Source organism: Gracilinanus agilis, chromosome 4 (genome assembly GCF_016433145.1).
Source record: "Gracilinanus agilis isolate LMUSP501 chromosome 4, AgileGrace, whole genome shotgun sequence".
In the NCBI taxonomy this organism is placed as follows: domain Eukaryota; kingdom Metazoa; phylum Chordata; class Mammalia; order Didelphimorphia; family Didelphidae; genus Gracilinanus; species Gracilinanus agilis.
This window is the reverse complement of record NC_058133.1, coordinates 36,023,374-36,034,775: the sequence shown is the minus strand read 5'-3', so window position 1 is coordinate 36,034,775 and position 11,402 is coordinate 36,023,374. Positions and strand designations below refer to the sequence as shown.

Genomic DNA, 11,402 nt, shown 5'->3' with positions numbered 1-11,402 from the left:
GGCATGTACCCCTCACCTGCAAGCAGGAATCCCTGAAGGACCTCCCCATCTATAAGGAATCCCCTGGACTCTGAGCTGACTCTCCTCCATGACAGTGTCATATACCATTAGTGAACCCTTCTTCTTTTCTTTTGGTGCAGATATGCTGGGCTTCTTGGAATGTGACCCTCCAAAATCAGGATCATCAATATTGTCCCAGCTATCTTGTCCATCCTCGGTTTATGCCTCACCTGCTTTTAATGATCAATGGGTCACTGTTTCCCTTGCTTTTCTACCTTTCAAGGAATCTTGGATAATTGTGAGGTCCACATGTGAAACGCCGTTGGAAGCAGACTTTGAGAACATGTTGTTCTCCTTAATCGAATGCATTTTGATAATCAATAAATAATGGCATATTGTTTCCTCTCAGTGATTCCCAAAGTGGGCACCACCGCCCCCTGGTGGGTGCTGCAGTGATCCAGGGGAGCGGTGATGGCCACACATTTTTTTATATTACATTCTATTCTGAGTTCAAGAAATAGTTTCATAATTTCCAGGGGGTGCTAAGTAATATTTTTTCTGGAAAGGGGGCGGTAGGCCAAAAAAGTTTGGGAACCGCTGGTCTATGTCTTTAAATTGTGTGCTGGCAATGAAATGTAGAGCATCACTTGTGAAAGCTTGCCTGGTCCCTAATAATATTCTTATCTAGATTTCCCTTCGTATATACAGAGCTTATTCTCATAAAAGCTGTACATAGTTGGGAAAGTAAGAATAGTTTGTTAGTCATTTATATTCTCTCAGGTATCTTTTAGGGTTATGATAAGGATTGAGATTTCTCCCTGTAGCCTTGGTACCTTCCCCTCCTTCAGATATCAGTGAATTTCTCTTCCAACATCCTCACAACTGCCATTGCTATCACAAGGATAGATTTCGTTGGTCTCATCCAGCTGCTTTCCCCACCTTTGTTCTCTTTAGTGCCATTTCTACTTCTTTTATAAACACAGGGGAATGTGCTGCTGTGGGCCAAGCATTATACATGAAACCTCTTTTCTTTGCTTTTTAAACAATCCAATCCCTTCTTCCCTTCCCCATACCATAGAAGGAATCATCTGGCAAAATAGATGCCTTTTGGGTTTCCCGTTCTCAGTTCACTCTCTGGAGGTTAACATTCATATGTTATTCTTCAAATACTAAATTTGTAGCCGTATATAATGTTCTCCTGGTTCTACTCATTTCACTCTTCGTTATCTCATGTAATTCTTTTCAAGTTAAAAAAATTAATCTGTATCATTTCTTATGGCACAGTAGGATTCCACCACAATCATATGTTTAGCCATTCTCCGATTCATAGACATCTCTTTGATGTCCAGTTCTTTATACTACCACAAAGAGAGCTGCTATAAATATTTTGGAACATATGGGGTTTTTTATTTCCACACATCTCCTCCCTGATCTCCTTGGGAAACAGACCCAGAAATATCATTGCTGATTCTAAGAATATACCCAGTTTTATTACTCTCTGGGAGTGATTCCATGGTTGGATCAGCTTGCAGTTCCACCAATAGTGTATTAGTATCCCCATTTTTCTATATTCCCTTTAACATTTGTCATTTTTGCCCTTTTGTTATTTTAGCCAATCTGATGGGTGTGCGATGATACCTCAGACTTGTTTTGGCTTGCATTTCATCCTAATAAGTAGCCATTTAGAGCATTTTTTCATGTATCTATATATGGCTTTCATTTCTTCATCTGAAAACTATCTTTTCAGGTTTTGAGTGATAATATATGTATGGCCCAGTGGAATTGCTTGTCAGCTCCAGAAGTGGGAAAGGAAAAGGGAAGAAAGACAACATGAATCATGTGACCATGGGAAAAAAATTAAAAATTTAATTTTATTTAAATTTGAAAACTATCTTTTGCCTATTTNCTCAAAGGCTCCAGTTGAGAAAAAGCGTGATCCCTAAAGGAGCCCTTGGGTGCTCCCTCTGCAATGACCTCCTGCAGATAACTGATGTGTTTGAAGCAAACAAACAAACAAAAGTGTCACAGCCAATGCCGAGCGCAGTCCCAGTGTGTCAACAGGAAACACCGAGCAATTCCTCTAATTAGGCGTGCAGTTGTTCCCCCCTCAGTTGTTCCATTCTCTTCTCGGGTCTCCAATCAATCAGATGAAATTCAGCTTTTCGGGTGGCCTGAATCCTGATCGCTCGGCACACCCGATAGGTAATGTGATCGCGGAGCGCGTGGCCCAGCGCAGACTCGCCTCGCTGACTGAAAGGGCTGAGGCTTTGCGGGGATCGCTCTGCTTTTCCCCTTTTGTGCCGGGCTGAGCTTCACCAACTGGCTAGCTGAAGGCGTTATTAAAAATTTAGAGAAAGAGACAAAGGTGTGCTCGGCTGTCTCCGGTTACTCTTTCTACTGTTACTGCAGCAGACAAAAGGCCTCGAGCCCGCCTCATGAATAATGGCACATGGAATATTTTTGATCCATTTTTAATGGCGTCCAGGAATAACATTAAGATATTCACAATCTTCAAATTTCACGCGGTAGCAGGCTTAGAAATCTGTTTTGATTCTGAACCGGGGGATTAAGACATTTCCTCTAGTAAACTGCACCCCCCCCCCAATCAGCAGGATTTCTGCCTGGGGCACCCTCCCTCCCCCCTTCTACATCCCCCTCCCCCATGGAGGGGGGACTAAAAGCACTCAGTAGTAGTCTGGGGTCTAGAAAGGCAATTGGGGCCATTTTCCAGCGGGAGGAGAGACACCCTCATTTCAATCAGTTCTACTAAAACCTGAAAGGAACTTCCCTATTCTCCTGACAGACTGAATATAAACAGTGTAAACGACTGGGGGAAGAAGACGTCTGTGCGGGGAGGAAGTTCCTTCTTTTTCACTGGGAACAGTAAGATGTCAAAGGGGGAGGCACCCCAGGAACCCCGTTGTTAAAAGATCCCCAATTTCTAAGTTGCCCATCTAAGTACTAAAGCTAGAAGAGGAGACCAGAAGAAATTTAGGACGGATGAATGAGGGAGAAAAAAGCAATCAGAGGACAGCTGACAGTAAGACGAGGTCTGGAAGACAACTACGCAGATCAGAGCTATGAGCATAATTGGAGAATGTAAATTCCTTCCGCAGGGACTTTTTCGATTTTGTCTTTGGATTTTGGCATCTAGTAGGTGTTTAATTAATGCTTGTTGAAACGGATTCAGCTGAGCCTGGGCTGGATGACTTTTTTTTTTTGTTATTGTTTTCAGGGAACACCAAGGGTTTGCCCTTTACTTTATGCTATTCTTATCATGAAAGCTGCCCACACTCTTTTTTTTTTTTTTTAAACCCTTACCTTCCATCTTGGAGTCAGTATTGTGTATTGGCTCCAAGGCAGAAGAGTGGTAAGAGTAGGCAATGGGAGTCAAGTGACTTGCCCAGAGTCACACAGCTAGGAAGTGGCTGAGGCCAGATTTGAACCTAGGACCTCCGGTATCTAGGCCTGGCTCTCAATCCACTGAGCTACCCAGCTGCCCCCTTGCCCACACTCTTGACGAGCTGCTTTGCACAAGAGTCTCCCAGGGCAGGCTCCGAGTTCAGGGATAAAGTAGCTTCCTGAAATGACAGTGCCCCATGGCTTCACCATGACTCTACTGAAAGCCTGTTAATCTTACTCTCCCAGTGGGTTCGTCTTACTCCCTCATTCCTTGCCCTCCTTTTCTATGAGAAATTGTGACTAGTTTTGGGGGCTAGAAGGGAGCTGGGAAACTAGTTCTACTGATTCAAATCTAGTTCGACTCCTTTGTTTCACAGTTGGGGAAACTGAGGCAGAAAGCATTGAAGTGACTTGTCTTGCCATCAGTCAATAAATGTCTGGTGAGTGTCTACTATGTGTGAGGCACAGTGCTGAGCACTAATTGCTGAGCAAACAATTATTGTCAAAGCCAGGTTTAGAAACCAGCCTTCTGAACGCTACTCTACACCTGGATGGCTCTCAACTTGAACAGGTCTCCAGGAGCCCTGGGGCTTGGGTTTGTCACCTGTGAACAGATGGAAAGTGCTAGGAAATGCCCCAGGCTGGAGGCCCAGAGATAAAAGGCACCCAGTTTAATGGAAGGGGGCTGGGATTATGGAATCATAGATTTAGAGCTGGAAACGATTTTAGAGATCGGCTAATCCAACTGCTTTATTTTATACATGAAGAAATGGAAGCCAAGGGCTATTGAAGTGACTTGCTCAAGACGACTTAACAGCTAGCATTTATATCCCCCGTTAAGGTTTACCAAGGGCCTTCTTTCCGGGTTATCTCATTGACTTTGACAACAATCCTATGGAAGTTAGTACTATTATTTTCCACATTGTGCAGATGAGGAAACTGAGGCAAAGAGGTTAAGGGCAACATCAGGATCACACGGCTAAGTCAGAGGCAAACCTGGGATTTGAATCCAGGACCATTCATTCCACCCAAATCTATCCCTCCTTGCAGTACCACATTTCAAAGCACTTGCTGTGTCTATGAGCAAATTATTCCACCTCTCTAAACCTCGGGGGGGGGGGGGGGGTCGGGAATCTCTCAGAGTTAGAAGGAGTAAATGAGAAAATGAGCAGAAAGTATTTTTTAAACCCTTACCTTCTGTCTTAGAATCAGTAACATAACCAGTTATTGGTTCTAAGACAGAAGAGTAGAATAAGTGACTTGCCCAGGGTCACATAGGCAGGAAGTGTCTGAGGTCCCATTTGAACCCAGGCCTGGCTCTCCATCCACTGAGTCACCTCGCTGCTCCCTGCAGAAAGTAGTTTTGCACATTTTGAAGTGCCATAAAACCAGCACCCACCAGACCATCTTTTCCCGATGGCGGCTAGAGCTTCCTCATTAATATTCCCATATTAGCTTATTTTCCTCCCGATCCCGCTAGCGCCTTTTCTTCAGCCGCAGCCGAATTTCCTCCCTGTCTTAGCACCCTGCCTTCCCACTGACTTAATAAGAGTCCGTGCATACATCCCCAATACTTTATTAATTTAAAATGTTGCTCTAATAAATATGCATTAATAAACACAATCCACTCCACAACATCTACAGACACCGACAAAGCATATCAAAGGAAACACCCCATTCTTCTGGAAGGAAAGGCAGAGGCCACGGGTCACACTTGCCTGAAGATTCCGAGGTTTTAACAAAGACGGGCTTCAGAATCAAAAAACAAAACCCAGTGCCAACAGGTCCTGGCAACAGCCTTTCAGCTGCGGTCCAGCCTCTCTAGAAAAGGCAGTAAGTGGTGCCGCGGCCTCCGCGCCACGGCCTCTCCAAGGGCCATCACTGAGAGCCGGGCCTTTGGACGGCTCCTCTCAGCTCAGCATCTCCAAGAGAGCAGGTGCCCAGTAGAGATTGGTTCGGCAGACGGTTCGCTAATAGCAGGACACAGTTCTTTCGCCTTCTTGGGTAGAATCCTTGGGCCGGTCATTTCCTGGGGGGAAACACTCAAACTTCTTTCCCCCAAACGCCATCCGTGCCTTCTTCCTCGTTTCCTGCCTAGCCTGCCAGGAATCTCTCGGGAAAGCGGGCGGCTTTAGAAGTAGCCCAGAGTCGCCACCCTTTCCACGTGGGAGCCAGTCTTCAGGGGGCCAGAGGGCCATTTCCTGGGCTTCTAGATAGTTTTTAATGCCTTGAAAGGAAATGGAGCTTGGGAAAAACTCCTTCAAGGAAAAAGTCGGCCGGTTCGCGTTTCCTTAAAAACTATTCAAATCCTTTCCCTTCGTAAGCGGTGTATCCTTCTGTAATTCAAAAATTAGGCAAAGGATCCGGGGAGGGCGGAGGGATCCGCGCGGATTCTAGCCGGAGGGCTTCTTTGCCCGCCGGAAGGATCTGGCCGTTTATGGGGTGGGCAGAGGCAGGGGGCGGCTGAATTTGTCGGCTTCCTGCTTGAGTTTCAGGAATACAAGCTTGTCCAGTGTTTCCAAAAACATGAGTCCTTCAGCTTCCACTGGGGGCTGAAATATTGCAAAAAGCTGCAGAAGTACCTTCTGGGTCCTCGAGAGAAGGAAGCAGCCGTCGTTAGATCTCCGGGCTGTGGGAGAAGTAGAAGCTGAGGGCTCGAGGTGGGACGCAGGGGCCTGGGGAAGGTGGAGGCAGAAAAGGAGGAGGGTCTGTTCCCAATAGTGTTGACTGATGCTTCCGCATCCCGACTTGAACTCATTTAAGCCCATGCTGTGTCTCCCTGTGCCTCCGGAGATCCACCTTTCGCTGGAAGCCTTTCCCACACAGGTCGCAGCCAAAGGGTTTAAAGCCAGTGTGCTTCCGGCTGTGAGTGATGAGATTCGAGCTCTGGCTGAAGGCTTTCCCACACACCTGGCACTTGTGGGGCTTCTCACCTGCAAAGACGGGAGGGTCAGAGTCAAAGGATGGAGCTGGCCACGAAAACCAATCTGTTCTATGAAGCAAGGCCAGGGCAAATCTGCCCCGAGACCTTGCGGCAACTACCTTTCGCATATGCCTATGGCTTAACCCAGAAGACCAAGACCAAATTTGTGGATCCGTGAATCTAGGTACCAACCTAGTCATCTTCCTGGGCAAAGTGCGGTAAGGGGTGCCAGTGGCCTGACACGTGCCATCACAGGGATACTCCAAACCCAGGTTTGAAATAGGCTGTTGAAGTATGGGAAAAGAAGAGTACTGCCCTCTAATATCTATCCCAGTAAGGAGCTCCCACTGTCAAAGAGAGCAAAAAATAGGACAACCTGAGAGCAGAGGAGGGCTCACTGTTTCTAACCGGCTGTTTCTCTGGTTCCTCTGACTCTTCTAGGAAAAGTTTTTAACTGGACAAGGGCATCGTTAGGCACAAAAAGAAGTTAGGTGGGAGGTAGCTAGGTGGCTCAGTGGATTGAGAGCCAGGGTTATAGATGGAAGATCCTGGGTTCAAAGCTGACCTCAGATACTTCCTAGCTGTCTGACCCTGAGCAAGTCACTTAACTCCCATTGCTTATCCCTTACCATTCTTCTGCCTTCAAACCAAAACAGTATTGATTCTAAGATGGAAGAGAAAGTGGTTTTGTTGTTTTTTTTTTTTTTTAAAGAGGTTAAGTGTGGGGGAAGCTAGGTAGCTCAGTACACTTCTTAGCTGTGTGACCCTGGGCAGTCATTTAACTAGTCCTTATTGCTCTTCTGTCTTAGAACCAAAACATTGTATTAATTCTAAGATGGAAGGTAAGGATTTAAAAAAAAAAGAGGTTAAATGAAGGTTCATAGCAATGATCATATTATTTCTTTTAATCTCTTTTTATATCCCCAGAGTTTAACAAGTTGCCAGACAAAGGGTAAACTGGGATGAATAAAAATTGGCATTAAAGTGTAGGATTAATAAGTAGGTCTTATAGAGCGCCTTAAGGTTTGCAAAGTACTTTACAAATAACTCATTTGAGCTTCACTACAAGGCTGGGAGGCAAATGTTATCATCCCCATTTTACAGATTAGGAAACTGAAGCTGAAAGAGGTTAAATGACTAGCCCCAGGTCACAGAGCTAGAAAGTCTAAGGAGGGGCAGCTGGGTTGCTCAGTGGATTGAGAGCCAGGCCTAGAGATGGAAGGTCCTAGGTTCAAATCTGGCCTCAGACACTTCCCAGCTGTGTGACCCTGGGCAAGTCACTTGACCCCCATTGGCCCACCCTTACCACTCTTCCACCAAGAGCCAATACACAGGAGTTAAGGGTTTAAAAAGAGAGAGAGAGAGAGAGAGATAAGAGTCTATGCCACCATATTTGAACCTTTCCCCCCTGAGCTAGGTAATGGGATTTTTTTAGAAAGTGGCCCATTTTTACCATCGTTTATTAATTAAGCAACAAGCAAACAATAGAGCCCACCGGCTTTCTCTCCACTAGAAAGGAGCTCCTGCATTATTTAGTGAATGAGCAAATGCCAGAGATTTGTATACGCGTTTTTCCATGCCTGCTTTAGTCCAAGGCTGCCCTAGATAAAACGTGAGTCGCCTTCTCCAGGACCTCAGCTCTCCTTCCTTTTGACACTGCTGCTCCAAACACCTGCTGCTTTCCCGGCCTCTCCAGAGCCCAGCGTGCTGGCCTGTGCATCACTTCCTCTCTACACTCATATACTCAGAATCTTGGTCCAGAAGAGACTGCCTGGTCCAAGCCTGTTATTTTCCAGATGAGACCCCTGACCGCCAGAGAAGGGAAACGACTTGCCTAACAGCTTACTGACCTAGGCAGTAGAGACACGCCTGGAATGGAAGTCTCTTGAAAGAGGCTTCGAGATGTTTGTAACCATGGGGGTTTCTATGTTGGCTTCATTCTCTCTACTTGTCACACTTCATCTGGCTTTACAGATTCCTTGGGGGGGGGGGTCCCTTAACGAGCACCTGTTTGTCAGTATTCAAAGTGAAAGCCACAAATGAGACCACCTGATGTGTGGTGGCCACCTCAGATGTGATTGAAAGATCCCCAAGAGGCCTCCCGGAGATTACTCCCCCCCCCAGGTGCCCCAAATCTCTGTTATTCATCCCTTGCAGTGAAGGCATCGAAGGCTCCCAGTCCAGCCATAAGTGGTATCTGGAAGGCTGATGCTAATATTATCCAGGCGCTGGTTCCTTAAACCCAGCAGTTTAGAGAATGGTTTACTACCGTATTGTGAAGGGATGGGCCACAGGACAGGTAAGTTTTGAGAGAAGACCAAGCAGGCAAGAGAAGAGACAACATTCCCTCTCCAACAAGGGTAGCAAAGCCGGGGGAGGTCGCTGCTTGTTAGCAGTGACTCCCCTGAAGAGGCAAAGTGAAACCCTCTAAACTGAAGCTCAAGCCCAAACTCTGGAGCTGGCAGCAGTGATTGGAGGAGGGGCACTGGGAGAGATGGACAAGAATAAAAGATCTCAGGGGCAGCTGGGTGGCTCAGTGGATGAAGAGCCAGGCCTAGGGATGGGAGGTCTTGGGTTCAAATATGGCCTCAGACACATCTTAGACATGTGACCCTGGGCAAGTCACTTGACCCCCATTGCCTACCCTTACCACTCTTCTATCTTGGAGCCAATACACAGTATTGGTTCTAAGACAGAAGGTAAGGGTTAAAAAAAAATAAAATAAAAGATCTCTTCTTCCTAGGGATGGAGGAGCTGTAACATAACATGACCAGAATCTCAGAGGACCCAGATCCGAGCCACAACCAATCTGTGCCCTTTCCTACATAAACTGGGGCCCGAGGCTGTTAAAGGGACAGATCTGTAGAATCATTCATTTTCCCTCCAGCCTCTTTCCTCAACTGGCTTTATCCAAATCCACCTCCTGGGCCGGCTCAGCCCCCTTTAAGGCCAGGGGCTTGTGCAATAGAAAGCAAGAGAAGGATATGCTGCTCCCCAGGGGAGGGGAAGGAGCACAGCCAGAGAAAGGGCACAAGAAAGGAAGGGGAGTGGAGGGAGCTGGGCTGCCTGCGGTGCGGTCCCGGGGATGTTCACCTGTGTGGATGAAGGTGTGTTTCTTCATGTCCGATTTCTGGTGGAATCTCTTCCCACAATACTGGCAGGGGTAGGGTCTGGTGTCTGAGTGGATGAGCAGGTGAGTGGAGAGCGTGGAGGACCTCTTGAAACTTTTGCCACAGATCTTACAATCGAAGCTCCGTTCCTGCAGAGAGAGAGAGAGAGATTTTCGGTGTCTACTTAGCTGCCCCCTCCTGCTCGCCCCACCTTGTCACCCTTCACCAGATAAGGAATCAAGGGTGGCCTTTTGTACCATCTCCCTTTCCCCCAAGATAGTGTCAGCAGCTGGGCTCCTAAGATCCCGGGAACTCAGAGCTCATGGAGGTTCCTAGAGATCAGGGACTGTTTCAGCATTGTTTATCTCTGCTCCCTACCCAGTGCCCCCCCCCCCAAAGGCACAGAAGCCTTCTTGACTTGCTGAATCCTCATGAAGTTAACCCAAGCTGGCACAAGGCATGCCCTGGACTCCCTCACTAAATCAATACACAGAATACAAAAAATAAATAAATAAAATAAATCAGAACACAAAACCCCTTCATACACAAGAGCATCTCCCACAATTCCCCGTTCCTCTCCAGGCCACAAGTTTCCCTCCCTTGCCACTCACCTCATTGTCTCTGACCCATATTACAGTTCTTTTCCACCCTCCCCCTGAACACCTTCTTCTACAGAAACCCTTCGGGCCACTCTGAACACAAAATCTCCCCACCCCAGTTTCTTACACCCATTTACACACATCTCCCTTCCTCTCTCCCCAGCAAACTTTTCAAAGTTTCCCAACTCTTAGTCAACTAAGACTCGTGGTGTTACAGCGGAAAGAATGAGCAGCTCTGAAGTCAGAGGATTCTTCCTCAACTGCCTCCTCCGAACTTCACTTCTGTGAGACCTTGACCAAGTCATTAAAGTGGGCCTCCGTTCTTTCATTTGTAAAACGAGGGGGTGTCAGCTATGGATTTCACCTTCTATCTCCAGCCTCTGAACACCCCCAGACAAGTCTTTTTAACTAAGTGCGCAGGGCAATTGTGTGATCCAGGATCCACTCGATCCTTCAATGGGCAAAAGGAATTTTTTTTGGGGGGTGGGGGCGGGCAGGGAGCCCCGGGCTTTCCTTTTTCATCCCCAACTGGGAGTGTGGCCAGGGGCCATTTGGGGAAAAGGATAATGATCAAGAGGCAAAGGTTAATGAGAGTGGGAGCAGCCAAGTCCAAGGAAAGGAAACCAAAGTGATGAGTAGGATTTGAGGCTTTGGGGAGGGAGAGGGAGGGAGGATCTGTAGTTCACTGACTTTGGAAATTCCCTCTATCAAAGCAGACGTCACCTGCTCTGCCGCTCATGGTCTTAGAGAGTTGGGCCCGGGACACAGAAGAGTGAAATGACTTGTCTAGGGTCACACACACAGCCAATAAATATATAAGGTCAGAGAAAAGTAGGAGGGAAAACAGTTCTTCCAGAGCCCTGCGGACCAGGATGGGGCACCTGGAGCCCGCCTCGTCGCAGTCAAGGGCTTGGCGCTTACCTGCGAATGCACTGCCTTGTGTTGCTCCAGGCTCACCGCGTGCCCAAAGGTCTTCCCGCACATCTCGCACGCGAAGGGTCTCGTTCCGCTGTGGGATCTGCGCACGTGCACCTCGAGGCCATGGGGGGTGGAGAACACCTAGGGCGCATGGGGGAAGGGGAGACGGAGGCTGAGAGGCAGGAGGGGTGGAGGGGGCAGAGGGGGTACGGCCCCGCGGGGGAGAGGGTCCTGGGTTGGGCTGGGGCCCAGCTCACCTTGCTGCACTTGATACACTTGTAGGAGCCATTGTTGAGCAGGAGGCGCGTGCACAGCAACTCGGACTCCACCTTGAGGCCCGAGCCCTTGTCGGAGTAGAGGCCGCCCGCTGGCGATGGGCGCTCGTACAAGCGGGCCGCCGCCGCCGCCGCTGCCGCCGCCGCTGCTGCGGCCGAACCAAAGTCCCTGTAG

General features: G+C 47.9%; 1 protein-coding gene across 1 annotated transcript in view; it reads right to left on the bottom strand.

Moving 5' to 3' along the window:
- Positions 1 to 6,156: 6,156 nt before the first annotated feature.
- Positions 6,157 to 11,402, bottom strand: part of GFI1 (growth factor independent 1 transcriptional repressor) — an 11,681-nt gene continuing 6,435 nt past the window's right edge. Inside the window, exons 4-7 of the mRNA XM_044674339.1 lie at positions 11,210 to 11,343; positions 10,956 to 11,093; positions 9,419 to 9,584; positions 6,157 to 6,335 (exon numbers count right to left, since the gene is read on the bottom strand). Coding sequence (XP_044530274.1) covers positions 6,157 to 6,335; positions 9,419 to 9,584; positions 10,956 to 11,093; positions 11,210 to 11,343 — 617 coding nt within the window. The remainder of the gene's footprint in view (positions 6,336 to 9,418; positions 9,585 to 10,955; positions 11,094 to 11,209; positions 11,344 to 11,402) is intronic.